At 52.3% G+C, this 17,216-nt stretch overlaps 1 protein-coding gene across 3 annotated transcripts; it reads left to right on the forward strand.

Annotated features, from left to right (window-relative positions):
* The first annotated feature begins 7,074 nt into the window (after nt 1–7,074).
* EGR2 (early growth response 2) lies at nt 7,075–16,253 on the forward strand. Of its 3 annotated transcripts, none has more exons than XM_064513693.1 (4): nt 7,075–8,456; nt 11,078–11,197; nt 13,818–14,082; nt 14,431–16,253. In XM_064513693.1, the coding sequence occupies exons 3-4, from the start codon at nt 13,905–13,907 to the stop codon at nt 15,636–15,638; spliced, it is 1,386 nt and encodes a 461-aa protein (XP_064369763.1). In that variant the 5' UTR covers nt 7,075–8,456; nt 11,078–11,197; nt 13,818–13,904; the 3' UTR covers nt 15,639–16,253. The 3 variants fall into 3 exon arrangements, with proteins under 3 accessions (XP_064369763.1, XP_064369762.1, XP_064369761.1); XM_064513692.1 differs by having other exon boundaries at nt 7,075–8,057; nt 8,399–11,197; XM_064513691.1 differs by lacking the exons at nt 7,075–8,456; nt 11,078–11,197 and having other exon boundaries at nt 13,686–14,082.
* The last annotated feature ends 963 nt before the right edge of the window (nt 16,254–17,216 follow it).

Genomic DNA, 17,216 nt, shown 5'->3' on the forward strand with positions numbered 1-17,216 from the left:
AGCTTTGCTTTTATTACAGATAATACCTTTGTGTTGACAATTTGCCTTTCAAATTCAGGTTTTAGAAGTGACCTGTAACAGCGTAGCCTTGGTAATACAAAGTGTTTGTGGGCAATTGGTTTGCAGTGTCCTACCTCCAGGGCAGAAAGCACTGAAGCAGCTAGATGCTGCCAACCCTTTGCCTCCCCTCTCTCTCCTGTGCTCAAGCTAATTTTGAAATCCGGAGCCTCAGAGAGCACCTCCGCTGGTAATGCACTGGTGGCCAGGAATCACCGATGAGTCACAGCCCCAAGACGCAGCTGTGCTGGAGGCCGTACAGACCGGCAGGAAGTAGGTGGTCCCTTCTTGAGAGAGCATCACGCGTGTTTCTGCATGAGGGGAGTACAGGCAGGCTGACAGCGGAGGGCAAGGGCGCAATGCGGCAACGTTAGTCAGTATGAGGAGCAGCGGTCTCAGCATACCTACAGCCCCGCACATGACCGCTTTCTTGTATGCAGGTTTTCCAGCAACAAATTTTCAGAAGATGGTACACTTACCTTGCAGATACTTACCCACTGTGAGGGGCAGCATGAAACACACGTTTGAAACTGCATAAGAATGTGGTGAAGGTTGGCATCAATGGCCAGGCAGGGGCAGTGGGTAATTTTATCACAGGAAGGAATGAGAGAGAGGGAGGAGAGTGTTTGGGAAAACTGTGCATGTGAAAAACAGTAGATGTTATAGAGAACGGGGGCGGGGGGGGGGGGTAATGGAGGGTGCCAATGGGAGGGAGACATAGGCAAAGCAATGGCAGGCAATGCTTAATTCTCCAGGCTAGGGAAGAGCATGTTGTAGTAATTGAAACACAGGTGATGGGAGCATAGACAAAAGTTTCAGCTGTGTGGTGAGGCAGGAAAGGTCTTCTTTGAGACGGGATCAGCAAGACTGAAATGGCATCAGTCAGAATGGAAGGGCTTAGAGGGATTTGCACCAGAGATGCGTAGGTTATAGACATGAAAGATAAAAGCTACTTTGGGAAGAAGTCAGCAGAGAAGGCTGGTGAGCTGGCAAAGTAGGAAATTATGTTAGTCGATTTTGTTGTTGACTGGTTGAAGGAATAACCCACTCTTGTGTGGTAAGAGTGTGAGGTGAAATGTAAGATTCCTTGAGACTTTCTTGTTCATCTTGGTTGTTTGCTGGAGCTGGCAACAGCAGCATGAATGACACATAGGTCCCTCTTTCTCCATTGTATCTTGTGGTTCTTAACAAGTCACAGCAATTGCTTGAAGTAAGGAGGAGGAAAAGTGGGCTGAGGAGACTTAGCTCCACTCAGCAGGAGCTGGGAGATCCCTGCTGCTCCCTCCTGACACTCAAATATGACCAGTGCACATGGAAGGGACACCCAGCCTTTATGGAGCTGCGAGGCCTTGCCTCCCTGAGCAGTGGGGTTTGGATGATCTCTCTGAAGATGGGGTTCATCGGCCCCTGCTTCTCCTGGTTAAAACATAACCACAGAGCAGCTAGTAAGTCCTATCTTGCAGCTTTGTGTGCACCCATGTGGCCCGCTCTGTTCGGAAATCGTGCGGGAGCTTGGCAGAAGCGTCAGTGGAATTTAAAAAGGAGCAATATGATGAACTATTGCAAAACACCCCACTGTGGACAGGACTATATTCATATAGCCTTAAGTTTGGGCTCAGTGTCTTCTGATGTCACTTTTGATATCAGTGAGACGACATTGGAGACAGGCTCAAGCCTTTGTTTGGACAGAAGAGGACAAGCTAGGAGAGATACAGATGTCTATGAGTATTAATCACATAGGTGGCCAGTGTATGTGTAGATTAGATAAAGCCTTGAGCAGGAGTGGGGATTTAATGCCTTGGGGCTGTATGCTTCACATGGCTGATGAGCTGGAAATCACAAAACAACCAACAGAGCAGGTCTAGGGGACCGTGTTGATGGGTAATGCCAGGTATAGATCAAGCCTGTAAGATCAAGGAGAGAAATGTGTTACAGCAAAACTAATTGTTGGACTTTCAGTGAGCTGGAAAAGTGAACTAGGGCTGCAGATTGAAAAAGGGGTGAGGCTGAGGAAGTGTGCAACTGAGAGAGCCCTTTAGCCAGTGGATGCGAGGAAGGTTGCCATTGCCAAAGTAAGTATGGAGTTCTGTGAGAAGACAAAGAACAGAGCCGTGAGTCAGAGTCTGAGATGATGAGAAGGACCTGGAAGAATGCTTAATGGTGGCAATATGGGGAGGAGAAAAGGAAGGAGTTTTGGGTGTAGGAAGGACGGAGTATTGGAAGATGCTTAGACACTTCAGTAAGAAAAGTGGTCAGACAGATAAAGTCCTAAGGAAAATGGAAGAAAAAAACCATAACTGCAAATGCTGTCTTCTCTTACTGTGAAGAACTTTTTTGGGTTTTTTGTTTTTACTGAGGTCCCTGGGTAGTAAGCAGCAAATTAGCAAATCCTCAAAATGAGTTTTGAAAGGAACCACACTTTCTGCATTGAGAGAAAAGTTTAAAACATCTAACATAGTTTCTGTAAGGAAGAGGAAAATATGCTGGAGGGCTGAGAGTTCTTAAGACCAAGTTATAAACCTTTGAAAATAGGATTTTATAATGGAAATGCAGAGATCATTAACTATTGTAAGCACCTCTAAGAATGACACCTCTATAGTAAATTACATTCAAATTAATATAAAACTGTAAAGATTCCTTGACAGCTTTGATTATGTAAGTTGATTTTAGTAGTTAAATGTTGACTTTCTATAATGCATTCTCCAAATATTATACTGAATGCTGCATCATATATAACAATTACCATGTCACAGTGCTATTTTGTGTAAATTAAATTATTGACAGCAATATAATTTTGTATTCACTTTATTATTTTGATTCATTTTTCTGTCAAAATATACAATGACTCTTCACTAGATTTAGAAACCAGAAAAACTCTTTAGATGGTGAAGTATTATTCTCCATACATTATTTTTCCTTATCCTATAATGAGGTGGGGGGGGTGGAAGAGAGGGAAGCGACATTTCATTCCTTCTCTGACATTGTGTATGTTTTTAAACACGTCAACTTTAAATTGCGTTACAATAGGTGTGCTGATCAGAAAGCCTGAAAAGGCCATGACAGCACTGGTCAGCCTTTCTGGGCATGCTGCAGACCTGCTGTTTTGATGCTCCAAAACAAGCACTGCTTGATTGTTCTGCATCACAGAACAGATTTTATAATGCAGTGATTATTCAGACTAGCTTTAAAGAAGGTCCTTTGTGTATCACAAGATGGATACTTACTCTTCCTTGATGTTTCCTGTAGATAAAAATGAAAATCATCATCTGTTCACTGCTGTTCTTTCTTCACACCTTTTCTTTCCAAGTCTTTTGTGGGTTATGCCAAAAGTGATTGTCCCTTTTTGGAGGCCTGATTGTCCCTTCGTGGAGGCCTGAAAGTCTCTGCAGGCTATGCATGTGACTGTAGAGTAATTCTTGTAATGCAGCACTTACTTAATTTTTTTTCATTAGCCCTCCTTCAAATGCACAGCCTGTCAGCTCCTCATGACTGCTTGAAGCTATAGTGCTGAAACTGGGACACCAGCTGAATGATCCTGTCGGACCTCTGCTCCATTCCAGGCAAGTACCCTGACCTTTGCCATGGACCCAGTCCTGCTGGCTCACTTAATACAAAGCTCAAAATCTGCAACAGGAAGATCCAGGCATCCCCCAAGTGACTCTGGAATGTGGTTATGAGCACCATCCTAGGAGGTGGAAGAAAGAGACTCAGATCTGTTCAGGGAGGAAAAGGGGCTGAATCCAGCATTTCATACACCTTGGATGAGAGCTCTAACTACTGGGTAGAAAAATTCCCTCCATTCTGAGTGGTGGCAGAAGAGCTCAGAAAATGGTTATCTTATCAGCTGGTCCAGGCCAAGGAGGTTGGGAAGAGCCTACTTTGCAACTCTCAGTGGGCCTTAGTTACAGCTTAGGTGCTGTCAAGCCTTAGTCACTTCTGCGTCTGCCCTATAATAAAAAGCAAAGGCGCATCTGCACTGCTAACAGCTCAGGAAGCAGTCTCCGCTCCCTGGACCAGTGGGTGCAGATTTATTCATGTACCTACAGCTCTGGGCTAGCTCCCTCTTCAGCAGGCCATCCTGGATCTCCTTTGGGCCCCATGTTGTGGCCTGGGAGCCTTAAACATGAAGATTATTTTTCAAACACTTTTTGCAGCTGTGTTCTTCAGCTGTACTTAGCTTGTGGGGTCAAGGAGTCTAAGAGGAAAGCTGCAAGCTGCCAGCATGGTGAGGACGGGGCAGGAGACAAGGGCTAACAGAGGAGGGCTAAAACCTCTCTGGGTTCACAGTGGATGTAGCAGAATTCTCTGAATACGTGAAAGTTGATTTGTGGCTGTTGACCATGGGTTGTGAATGCATAAATAAAATGTATTTGCTTTCTGTGGGAGCACAGAATTGCCAAAACTCATCTGTTACTGATGAAATATGCGTAGCTGTTGCACCTGCATTAAATTCAGTATGAAACATTAATATATTTTTGTGTCTGTAGCATACACCAAATTTCCCTGTGCTCAGTTTTAAGGGACAGAAGCCCAAAGAGAAATTGGCAGTCTTTGTTGGGCATTAGTGTCAGTACTGGAAGTCAATGTCACTTCTTAGCCTGGATCCTTCCTTCTTCATCTTGCTTAGCCTCCATTTGCTATGGCACATTTATGGCATAGTAGTGCGGATCTGGAAAAAGGTCTGTCTGCTTGAAGACTGATCTGTTTTTTCTATTAGCAAGTCTAATAGAAAAATATTACCATTCTCTCCCAACCTTGTCCTCCTAAGGCATTGGTACTGGCGTGTTTTCTGTTGGCGAACCTCGTATATCAATAGCTATTGCAGGGACAACTACGGAAGCCCCATAGTAGCATGACCACTTGTGTTAGCCAGTTTATAAAATCCCTGGCAGTCACCAATGAATGACAGAATCGTCTTCTTCTAGCTTTAGCCATTTTCTCTTTAAATTTTAATTTGGCATTGTAACTAAAGATCTTGTCCCTGCATCTTTCTGCATGTAATTTCATGTATCTTCCTCTGTATTAAGAAGCTTCACGCGTGATCACATGGACACAAGCATGGTTCTGATAGAACCTGCTTTACACGAGAGCAGACAAATAGACTCGGGTCTTTTGCTGGCACAGGCACAAAACGCTAAACCATGATGCTGAATTTTTCATTTGGCCACATTTCTTGTTTGGTTTGCCAACGTGGGAGTTAATCATACAAACACAGAAACACTGGGGGTAGGGGAGAATACGTTCCGAGTTGTGCTGTTCACGTAGCTCCAGTGCTAGCTGGCTTCGTTAGTACATTGCTTGCAACAGTTTTAAATGGCGATGGTAATGAGGAACGGGTGGTGCTGAGAAGGAGTTAATATGAGATAAAATAGAGAAATAATTTTGCTAGATAGGAAATTGTACCTCCCAGTGTATTTCTGTGTTAGCCCATACAAGTGGGACTCTGTAAGAGTATGCTCTGTCTACACCAGAAGATACAACAGCACTGAGTTCAAATGCTAAACAAGTATATAGCCTGTTTCAGCCAATCCTGTCATCTGAGATTTTATGTCATTCCCTTGATGTGTGAGTGCCCAGACATTGCAATGATTATCTTGTCCTTATCAGGACCTCAGAAGCACAGGTTATTAACCTGTGGAGAGGAATTGGAGGATTTAAAATTAAAACAGAGCAAATAAAAACCAATAGCTAATTAATTTATCCTGAGAGTGGGGAAAGACAAACCTGTTGGGCAGGTATTCCCTAACAGTGTCATTTTGACTTCACTAGCCTGCCTTCTCCTCGATGCATCCTCTATTTGCTCAAAGAAAATCATCTGCTCCTCTCAGTTATTTCAAAGAAAAGTCACAAGAATAGCTTGTTCCCACTCTATTCCAAATATAGCTGTTTGGCAGCAATTGCTGAGATAAGGGGGAAGGAAAAGGAACTACCAAGGAAGAGGAACGACAGCAGGGGGAAGAGAGGAAAGAGCTAAAAAGGTTGGACAATAGAGAGTAAGGAGAGAGATGTGAATGGGAGGGGAGGTGAAAGAATAAGGACAATAAATAGCAGCAGAGAAAATAAAGGTAGAAATAAGCTCCAGCAAAAGAAGAGGTGAAAGCAGCCAAAATACAGAATGAAAAGGACTATGCCCACCCTCAGGAACAATTTGGATTTTAGCCTTGGGAAAAGTAACCAAACCTTAAATAAAACCATGTCCAATCTTGACTTGCACTCAATTAAATATTAAGAGTTAGAGCATCATAAAACTTATGCTAATTTACACCACATGAAGAGCTGGCTCTATCCATTTTAAAGCAAAACATTTTAATCTCTTGTGGGATTTTTTTTAAATTGTCTGCTCCGATAAACTTTGTTGGCAGCTTCAGACAGGAAGTTACCCCTTAAGTAAAATTTCTGGCACTGAAACTGAGCACCCGTCTCTTCAGGAGTTCATAGTCAGGATGGTCTTCTGTTGAGACTCGAGCTTCTAGGCATGCCCTCAGGAGCAGAGAATAAATGATGATAAAAACGAAGGAAAAGTCAGAACCGCCCTCAGACTGACTTATCCAGCGCAAAGAGCTGAGGTTTTTCAAGGCTCAAGGCAGACTGGTTTAAGACCAAAGCACAGAGAAATATGACATAAATACAGATAGGTTCTGCGAAAATGGCACGCAGACGGGGCAAATACAAATGAGTCCTTGAAAATCCAAAAATGCTGTGAATGACTCCAGCTTTCCTGGAGGGGTGGAAGTTCCTGAAAAACACCACCCAGAGCTCTTCTGCTTCTCTTCTTAGAAGACTAGTTGGAAGAAGGTGCTTTCTATCCTGATCTGCTGAAAAGAGATGCAATATCTGACCATACTCTTCAGCTGAGGATAAAAAGTCTTACCCACTTCTAATGGCTTTGTGTACTATAAATTGAGCCTGTACATATGTCTGGAAACCCTTCTGACAAGCTTTCTAAGTACTCAGACACTAAGTAATGAGACCAACAGGAGAATTGAATTGACACTCATCATACTTCTTTTGTTTCAGTCCTTCAAGGAAAAAGGCCACTTACATCATTAAAGGATGTTCCTGACTAGTCTCACTCTGGACCAAAGGCCCAAGCGCAACTATCAAACAAAAAGGTATTTACGCAAAGCACAGAAGACACAGCAGAGCAGGAGACACAGGGTAAGTGAAACTAGTTTCAGAAAAAAGGACTGGAAGGCAGAGCTTAGCAGTCAGACTATCACTATTCAGGAACAAAGTCATCATTATTTTGAGAATCTTGTCATATGGATGATATGTGTATCTTAAGCTATTTTTCTTGTTATGAGAAGCAACATTTTTTTACAGCAGGTATTATGCAGAGCTGATATTTTAGCAGTCAGCTTAGACACTAATGGAAGGGTGGCTTTGGTCTCTGAGCTGCGTGCAGTTTGCAAGCCACCGCAGGGTCCCTGCCGGGCTGGGAGTGGGTGGCCAGGCTGGCCAGGAGTCTGCGTTGGTGCAGGGCTCCTGGGCAGCGGGTGGGAATGAGCAGGCAGGGTGCGGAGGTGGCAGCCCAGCCCCCCGTGGGAAGGAGCAGGAGGGCCCTTTGGCAGGCACTGCCACCTCCACGTCTTGCTCCCAGCGCCCTGCCTCCCCTCCGCTCTCTGGGTACTTGCTTTCCACCCTGAGGCCCTTGAGGATGTGGAAATCGCAGCCTGGGGGATCACGGCGATCAGGCAGCCCTGCTCCCCTGGCTGGGGTCTTTGACCCACCAGGGCTGTATGTTGGTGTCTCTATACGTAATGCATCTCTGGTCTAAAGTGTTACAGATGTTGTCATGCAGTGAAACACGAGGAGCACTCCACTTAGATCTGCTCCTCACCCTGTGTCCTCTCATCCTCTCCGTGAGACTGTGCTATGGCAAAACGTCTTCTTCCAGGAGAGGGCAGTGGTGCCCACACGCACACTCCTCCGCTCCCTGCTGTCCTGCTGACTTAGTGGAAAGATAATTTTCCTCATGTCTTACATGAGCAAAGAAAAGGGTAAGCAGAGTATAAATTTAATACATATGGTAGAAACCATGTACTGGAATATCCAGGAAATGTTCTGTGCATTTAATAACGAGTTGTCTGTACAAAATAGATTTAAGGCAAATGAGTTTGTTATTGCTTTTATTTGACTGGAAGTTTTCTCTGTTTCATGTGTTTGTTTACAGCTACACAAATTTAAACTAGTAACTTGTGGGTTCCACACAGGTTTCTTTAATTTCTATAGCCTGAATTAGAAAAGGTTATTGACATTTAAATAACCCTTCAAGATGCTGCTAAGGCTCTCCTGAGCCAAATCCTCACAATAAAGTCATTTACTTATTTCAAATTTACAGGCATTCATCCTAAGACAACACACAGCCTTGGCTGAAAACCGCAGAGTGTGGTTTTAAGGTACAGTAATTAAGGGCAGACTGGGATGCCTTCTCCTTTACTCTTTAACCATCTCACTTCCCGTAGCACGTGAACAGTCAGGCAGCTTTTTCGCTTTAGGTTCGTGTTTACATCAGGTTTACCTGGATGGGCACTGGGTTTGAGTGACAGCCATTAAGGGTTGAAAGCCTCTATCAGAAGTGGGAAGGGGAAAGGCAAGTTAGCTTTTTAAGGGAAGTGACTTTTAACTGCAGCCAGGGAATCCAACAGACACCCCTGGCAAAACAAAAGGTATTAGTAAACAAATATTTCATCCTGTAAGGACATGTCTACCCTCAGTGAAAAAGGGTAAGTTTATGAAACTCAGAAATCCAGCTTCAGAAACAAGAACTCCTCTTTTCGGTAAAAAAAATTAAAAAAAAAAAAAAAGAATCTAGCCCAGGCTTCTGACAGACTTCCCTTGCTGTCGTCTGAAGACAGGGTCACTCACCTATCCAGAAGCAAGCACCCCCTCCCAGCTGGGTGCCTCTGCCCCGGAGGGCACCTGGAGAGCTGAGGCCAGTCTAGCGTCTCTGAAAGCAGCAGGGCACATAGTGGGAAGAGGCAGAGTGCATTTCCCGAGCAGGCCTGCTGGCATCTCTGCTGTCAGTGCACGAGGTCGGTCTAGTTTTGCTACAAAAGCACAGTAACCTCCTGGAGGGATGACTCAAATATGAGATGTTAAGCTGGTTAAATGGTGCTGCCAGTTCCTGCAGATAAGCTGCCTTTTCTTCTTCAGCCACGCTCAAACGCAGGTATGGAGGCAAGACTGATTTTATTTCTACAGCTTCTGTCTCTGGTACCTGTGGTAGTGAATGACTGCAGGAAAATATACCCAGCATAACATCAGTTAACACCTTTCCAAAAGAGCAAGTAAAATAAATCCAAGGGGGTTGGTTTCGAATAAACTGGGAATAAAAGAGCAGTTTAGCCCTTCAGATCTGTACCTTAGCCAGTGCTGCATCCCATTAGATTTGTCACACAAACAGGGGGAGAAAGCAGGACCACTCCATGTAATGGTAAAGTTTTCAGTCGTTTTGAGAAGCCAAAAGTGGCAAGGTACCTGATACACAGGTAGTATTCATTGCCGTCTTCGTTGCTGATTCACTGCTGATCTAAAATCAGTCAGTGGAAATACCTCGAAGGCTTCAAAGGGATTACAAATCAGGCATTTTTGCTTTTAGAAGCAGCAGAGTGCAGGGGAGAAGCCAGACTGCTCCACGCGTACTGGGCTACCGAAGGACAGCTCTTGCCTCGGTGTGAGTGGGGCTTTGGCAATTTGCACCAGCAGTCTGTCCCTCATGTGGAACTACCTGGTTTTTAGGGACCACAGGACTCGGTAGGATTTTTTGCGTGTAAGACTCATTGACATCAGTGCGAGTTGAACAGTCTAGCCCTCAATGTGTAATATAATCAGTCAAACAGGGATCAGAGGCACAAAACACATGCAAAGTGCTATGGCAAGAATATCTGAAAAGGGACCAGCACCATTTGAGTTTCATCTGTCAACATCTTCCTGAAGACCAAGTGTTAACTATGTTTCCATCTTTCCCTGGACCAGATCCTAGCCCTTCAGACAAAGCTCCCTTTGAGAAAAGAGGAGTGACTTGATTGTCCATGTAAGGGCTGCAAATCAGACACAATTTACCCCATCCTTAAGAAGACATTTGACATTACCCAACAAAGTCAACTAATAATAGTCTTCTTTAGGTTAAGTTAGCCAGGAGGTATGTTAAATTTTATTCATGTCAGTCTTTCATAGAAATAGTAGAATTCATAGAAATTCATAGAATTCATAGAAATAATAGAATATTAAATTTGCCAAGTTCATTCAATGGCAGAATTGAGAAATAGGGTAAGACTGGATTAAAACCTTAGTTTGTCTTTCTCCTGTATACATTATGATTTAGTGTTATCAGTGGTCATATGTTTTTTTCAAATAATATGGGAATGTATTGTAAAATATCTCTAGTCTGTGCCTGATATATCCATGACATTTGGTAGTAAGGGGGATATTGCACTCAGAGTTCCTGTTTCCGAAATTCATGTAAACTAACTTGCTTCACCATACAACAGATTGCAGTATTTGGTCCTTTCATTGTAGTGATCAGACCAATTATAGTTCACCCATAATGGAAAAGGTACAAAGCAATTGCCCCTACTTCTCAGTCAAATTTCCCAGAATCTGTCCTCTTTCTTTCTCTCTCTCTCTCTCTCTAAGAACTGTCACAATTTAACTTTTAAATGGAGATTTTTTTTTAAACAAAAATACCTGGAATCTACTAAAATTGAACATGACCTTTCTTTCAACCAAGTCTCATATGCCAAACTGTATCGGTTGTACAGTAAGTACTAGAAAGTGCTGGTAACAAAATCTTAGTATACATAAAAGCCCACTAAGTATGATAGATTTGCTAACTGCTGTGTATACTTGCCAGATCATCCATAAAGGAAAATACTTCACTTTATGGCTAGATTCTCTCCTTAGAAAGTATGACAAGAAACTTTTGACTAAAACTTTTACTTTTTAAGTCACATTATTGTCTAGCCGAGGTTCTGTGATGACTGGAGAACTAACTAGCGAAACCATATCATCACCAAAGGCAGTGAAACAAAAACTGAGCAACTGAGAGAGCCTTTCTCAGCTGAGAGGTAAAGCATTAAGTGGATGAAGATGGGCCTGGGAGACAGACGCCCCGACAGCGTTTGGGACCGGAGGAGAGGTAAGCGCGCACTTGGTAGGGACGCCTGAACGTGCCGTGCTCCTGTGATGCATGCTGCAGGGTACTAAAACCTGTAAATACTGGTAACTGCAGTTAAAAAGGAAAGGTAAAGAGTTGTTAGCCTTCCTGTATGTTCTCTGGCTCCTTGCTTTGGAGTAAGAGTAGGCTTCTATGGCACCTCTCATATCTCACCATGTCTTGCTGCTGCCTGGTTGTCAATGTCTTTTTTTTTTTTTCCTACAAACCACCAAAAATGGCCCTTGCGTGCTCATATGTGAGAATTGCTTTCCTAAAAGCAGAAATAAACAGTCATGAGATGAAATATTCTGAAGTAATGAGATTAGTGACAAGAGCATAGCATGGGATATAGCTTTCAAAAATAATTACATCTGACACCCTCATCAGCAAGAAGATGTAGGGGCTGCAAGCTCTGCGCTTGGGAACAGTGTATGAAAGTGTATGAAAGATTGGCTTCTCCTGGGAGGGGAGGCACAAGGGAGGTTATTTTTAGTACTTCGAAAAAAGCTAGAATTTAAGCACTCTTTGGTTTGATCCCCTTATTATGGAAGACATCATACAGAAAGAGGTAGCATGCAAAAAAAAAGGAAGGAGGAGGAATGGAAATGGTACCGGGGATGGGCTGAAGGCTATGGCCTCAGGAAGCGGGACACAGCGGTGGAAGCAGGAGGCCCGGGCCGGGAGGACGAGGCTATGAAGTCCCAGGAGGCTGTTTGAGGAGAGGGTCGGGGACGGCGCGGGGAGGGAGCAGGGCCTGGAGGGGCGAGCGGTGTCCTGCGAGCTGCTGCGGGGGGGAGCAGCCTCCAGCAGCAGGGCTGCTAAATGGGGAAAGGAGTGGCGAGGAGGTAGGTGAGGGGGTGAGGACAGCGGTGGGAGAAGAGTACGCGCGCAGCGCTCGGCAAGACAGGCGGGGGCAAGGCGGTCCGGGGGAGCGCGGGCAGCCGCCGCAGACGGCAGCAGTGAGGGCGCGAGCGAGGGAGCGGGCAGCGAGGCGCTGCCGGCAGCAGCGGGGACGCGGGACAGGGCCGGAGGCGCCTCTCGGCCGCGCCGGGGCCCGGGTGAGGCTGCAGCTCGGCATCCACCGTCGGCCGCCGGGCTGGCGGGGGGTCGGGCGGCTTCTCCCGCTCCGCAGGCACCGCTGCGGGGTCAGGCACGCCCGCCGCCGGGGGAGCCCTTCCCCGGGACGGGAGAAGCCAGGTCGCAGCCCCTCCTGCGCGCAGTGGCCGGGAGGCGCCTGCGACCCCGCGCCGCCGCCGCCGGCCCGATGTCCCGCCCGGCGCGGTGTCCCGGACGGCCCGGTGTCCCGGGCGGCCCGCGGGCGAGCGGCCGCGGCGGGGCCGGGCGCGGGAGGCAGGTGCGCCCCGCCGCCGGCCGCGGCCCTGCAGTTGAGGCCTCTTCCACGGCGCGGCGCTTGAGCCGCGGTCCCCGCCGCGCGTGTGCCCCCGCGGGACGCGGCAGCCCCCGGCCCTGCCCTGCGCGGGGCGCGGGGCCCCGCTGCGGCGGCGGCGCTCGCGCGGACGGGGCGGCGGTGCCGCGGCGGGGGAGGCGCCCCGGGGCCGCGGAGCCTTGGGGTGTTTTTCCTCCCACGCCGCGAGAAATAACCCCCTCGCGTCTTATGTAAGGCTGCGCCTCGCAGCCGCGGCCGCCGGGGGGGCGGCTGCTTCCCCGCGGGGGCGGCGGGCGAGCAGCGCCGCGGCGCCCGCGAGCGGCGGCGGGGCAGCCCCGGGGCGGCGGCGGGGCCCGGCCGCCCCCGCCGCCCCCGGCCCGGCCCGGCCCGGCCCGGCGGCGCTGCGCTGCGCTGCGCCCGGCCGCCTGCCGCTACAATAACAACACGGGGAAGGTGGTTCCGTTTTCGCGGCTGTATATATAGATCAGACACTTTCCAAAAAAGCAGCAACACATTCACTCTTATCTGCATCTCTTTCCACCAGTAATTCAGAAAAAAAAGAAAAAGGCAGAAGAGCCAAAAAAAGGAGAAGTCGGATTCCGTGAATGTAGCTATTTTCTGATTCGCCGCCGCTTGCGGTTAGGGGCTGCTCAGAAGCGAGTCGGGCTTTGACGGGGCCGGCGCGGCGGCCCCGCTCTTCTTTCCGAGGCTCGGTTTTCCGGAACGAGCCCTACAAGGGCAGGCGGGGCGGGGCCGGATCCGCGCCTTTTTAGGGCAAGGGCCCCGCCACCGGAATACCCCCTCGGCGGCGGCGGCGGCGGGCGCGGCCGGCCCCGCCGCGGCGGCTCGGCGGGCGCCGCGGGGGCTGCGCGGCGCCGCCCCCGGGCCGCGGCCGCCCCCGCCGGGCGCGGGGCGCGGGGCCGGGCCGGGCCGGGCGGCGCGGGTCCCGCATGCGGGCGCCCACGTGACCGCCGGGCCCGTTCCCCAGTCCTTATATGGGCAGTGACGTCCCGGGCATTCACGGTGCCTCCATAAATACTTACCGCAACACTTTTCCTCCGGCGAGAGCTGCAATTGATTAACAGCTCTTCAAGGGACACTGACTGTTACAACAACACTACAGCAACTCCGGGGCTCTCACGGGGCACCACCAAGGGCAGAGGCACGGCCGGCCGCCTTCACGTTACACGCTTTTTTTCTTCTTTTTTTGACCAGTAGTGGAAGGAAGGGAAGCGCCCCGTCCCCACACAGTGTGCACACTACAGGCACAGAGAGTTGTCCTCACGGTTGCCCGTTGACCAAATGATGACTGCCAAGACCGTAGACAAAATTCCAGTGACTCTCAGTGGTTTTGTGCATCAGCTCTCTGAAAACATTTACCCCGTGGATGACATCTCTACCACACTGCCAACTTCGGTTACAATCTTCCCCAATGCCGATTTAGGAGGACCGTTTGACCAGATGAGCGGTGTGGCAGGAGGTAAGCGTAGCCCGCGCGGCCGCGCAGGTGCGGGGCCGGGGCCGGGGCCGGGGCCGCCCGCGGCGGGTGGCGGGGGCCGCGGGGGCCGCGGGCGGAGGGAGCCGGGGCGCCGCGAGCCCCCGCGGACGGGGCCCCGGCGCCCCCCGCGGGAGCGCTGCCTCCGCGCCGGCTCGGGGCAGAAGTCGCGGCCGGCGCGGAGCCTTGCGCGGCGGAGGCGCAACATGTGCGCGCCCTGCGCCCCGCACCGCGGCGGCGGCCGGGGCCGGGGCGCCCCGCACGGCGGGGGGCGGCCGGGAGGGCGCCGGGCCGGGAGGGCGCCCCGCGCTGACCGCCCCCCCCGCCCCCCAGATGGCATGATCAACGTGGACATGGGCGACAAGCGAGCCCTGGACCTGCCCTACGCCGCCAGCTTCGCGCCCAGCGCCCCGGCCTCCCGCAACCAGACCTTCACCTACATGGGCAAATTCTCCATCGACCCGCAGTACCCGGGCGCCGGCTGCTACCCCGAGGGCATCATCAACATCGTGAGCGCGGGGATCCTGCAGGGGGTCAGCGCGCCCTCCTCCGCCTCCTCCGCCGCCTCCGCCGCCTCCTCCGCCGCCTCCTCGGCCACCGCCGCCTCCGCCGCCTCCGCCGCCTCCCCCAACCCGCTGGCCGGGGCGCTGGGCTGCACCATGGCGCAGGGCCAGCCGGGCGACCTGGAGCACCTCTACTCGCCGCCGCCGCCGCCCTACTCGGGCTGCGGCGACCTGTACCCGCAGGACCCCTCCTCGGCCTTCCTGCCCGCCGCCGCCGGCGGGGCGCTGCCCTTCCCGCCGCCGCCCTCCTACCCCTCCCCGAAGGCGGCGGCGGCCGACGGCGGGCTCTTCACCATGATCCCCGAGTACGGCGGCTTCTTCCCGCCGCCCCAGTGCCAGCGGGAGCTGCACGCCGGCCCCGACCGCAAGCCCTTCCCCTGCCCGCTCGACTCGCTGCGCGTCCCGCCGCCGCTCACGCCGCTCTCCACCATCCGCAACTTCACCATGGGGGCGCCGCCGGCCGGCGCCGCGACCGGCACTGCCCCCGGCGGCGGCGGCGGCGGCGGCGAGGGCGCCCGGCTGCCCGCCGGCGCCTACAGCCCGCACCACCTGCCGCTGCGGCCCATCCTGCGGCCCCGCAAGTACCCGAACCGGCCCAGCAAGACGCCGGTGCACGAGCGGCCCTACCCCTGCCCCGCCGAGGGCTGCGACCGCCGCTTCTCGCGCTCCGACGAGCTCACCCGGCACATCCGCATCCACACGGGCCACAAGCCCTTCCAGTGCCGCATCTGCATGCGCAACTTCAGCCGCAGCGACCACCTCACCACGCACATCCGCACGCACACCGGCGAGAAGCCCTTCGCCTGCGACTTCTGCGGCAGGAAGTTCGCCCGCTCCGACGAGAGGAAGCGGCACACCAAGATCCACCTGCGCCAGAAGGAGCGCAAAGGCGCCGCCGCCGCCGCCTGCCCGCCGCCCGCCGCCGCCGCCGCCGCCGCCGCCCTGGGCCCCTGCGCGGCGCGGACGCGGACGCCCTGACGGCGCGGGGCGCGCAGGACCCAGCGCTGAGGCGCCGCCGCGCAGCGGGCGCGGAGCGCGGAGCACCGCGGGGCCGGGCCGGGCCGCGCCGGCGGTGTACATAGGGGCTGCGGCGGGAGGACGGTGCATGCAGAGCCGTCGTGCTGAGGCGTCCGCGGTGCCCGGCGCGGAGCGGAGCCCGGGCCCCTGTCTGCATGTGGGGGGAGCCCGGCCGAGCCGCCCCGGCCGCGGCGGCGGCACCCGCGCCGCGAAGTTTTCCCTCCCCGGTTTTAGTATGGCTGTACATTTCTGCCTATTAATATTGGGAATTTTTTTTTAGAGACTATATTTTTGTACGCACTGGTTTGGGTCTTTTTTTTTCTTTTCGGTGACTTAAAAGTGTTACGTTTGTAGTAGGATTTCGGACGGGATGTAAATGGTCTCGCTGGAACCGGCGCCCGCCGTCCGCCGGGATGCGGGGCGCGGCGGATAACACGAGTAATGCACAACCACTAACGGGAGCTGCGAGGAGAGAGGGTTGCTTTCCGGCCACTCTGTAAATAAACTTTTCGACGATAGGTTCGGTGCTTACAAGGTTTATAAAAGAAGACAAATAAATCTCTTAATTATGCTAAATCGACACCTTTATTTCCGTAGGGCTCCTGGGCCGGCCCGGGGGTGGGGGCGGCCCCGCGGGTGCCCGGACCGGACCGCGACCGGCGGCGCGGCGCCCCGGCTCGCCCGTCCCCGCCTCCGGGGCCGCCCGGCCCCTTTCGCTGCCTTTCGGCGGAAAACCAGAGTCTCCGGGCCGCGGCGTGCGAGTAATCGCTGTCGGGCGCCGGGGGATTTCCCTCGGAGCCGAGAGCCGAGCTAATATTAACCGGGGAGCTGGGTGGGTTTTTTTTGACTCACTTTCTTTCTTGTTCCGCGGTCGCAGTCAGACCGCGGCAGCCGCCCCGAGTGGGCTCGGGGAGCGAGTGCCGCCGCCGCGCTCGGGGCCCGCCCGGCGGGCAGAGCCGGCCCTCCTGTGCCGAGCCACCTGGCCAGAAAATCGCTCTTTCTGTCGCTTTTTGTTTTAAGGTGCCAGGCCGCGGCTCGGCGCTAAGGATGCCCGGCCGAGCCTCGGTCCAGGCAGGCGCCCTGCGGGCACAGCCGGGTGACAGGCGGCTCAGCGCCGGGCCGGCTGCCCCGTCCCGGCGGGCCACCTCAGCTCCCCGCCGCCGGTGCAGGGCCGCGCTGGCCCTACTGAAGCGGGCTGCCACGGACGTCCCCGGTGCAGCCCGTGGCGTGCAGGTGAGTGGTGCGGGATCGACCACCCCGTTGGTATCGCAGCCCCGGTCCTGCCGGGAGGAAGGCGCAGCCGTGTACAGAGGCGACGGCCCTCGCCGAGCCACTTCCAGACCCTGCTTGCTGCTGCGCCAGGCCCCGCTGCGCAACGGCCCACCGGTCGCTCCCCGTTTTGTTCGAAACTCCCTGTTCTCTTTCTCCTGGAATTGGCACCGGCTTCTGGAGCGGCTGCTCTTTGCTTGGGAAAGGCGGTCAGCAGAAGTTGAAACCATGCACCTCGTTTGAAATTGGACGTGAAGTTGGTTTTCAAAG

The sequence above is a fragment of the Dromaius novaehollandiae genome, chromosome 6 (genome assembly GCF_036370855.1).
Source record: "Dromaius novaehollandiae isolate bDroNov1 chromosome 6, bDroNov1.hap1, whole genome shotgun sequence".
Lineage (NCBI taxonomy): Eukaryota > Metazoa > Chordata > Aves > Casuariiformes > Dromaiidae > Dromaius > Dromaius novaehollandiae.

Excerpts from the sequence above, each read along its gene's own strand:
- EGR2 (XM_064513693.1), top strand. The coding sequence starts at position 13,905 with ATGATGACTGCCAAGACCGTAGACAAAATTCCAGTGACTCTCAGTGGT. Across the intron at positions 14,083-14,430 it reads GATGAGCGGTGTGGCAGGAG|ATGGCATGATCAACGTGGAC; the intron begins GTAAGCGTAGCC and ends CCCGCCCCCCAG.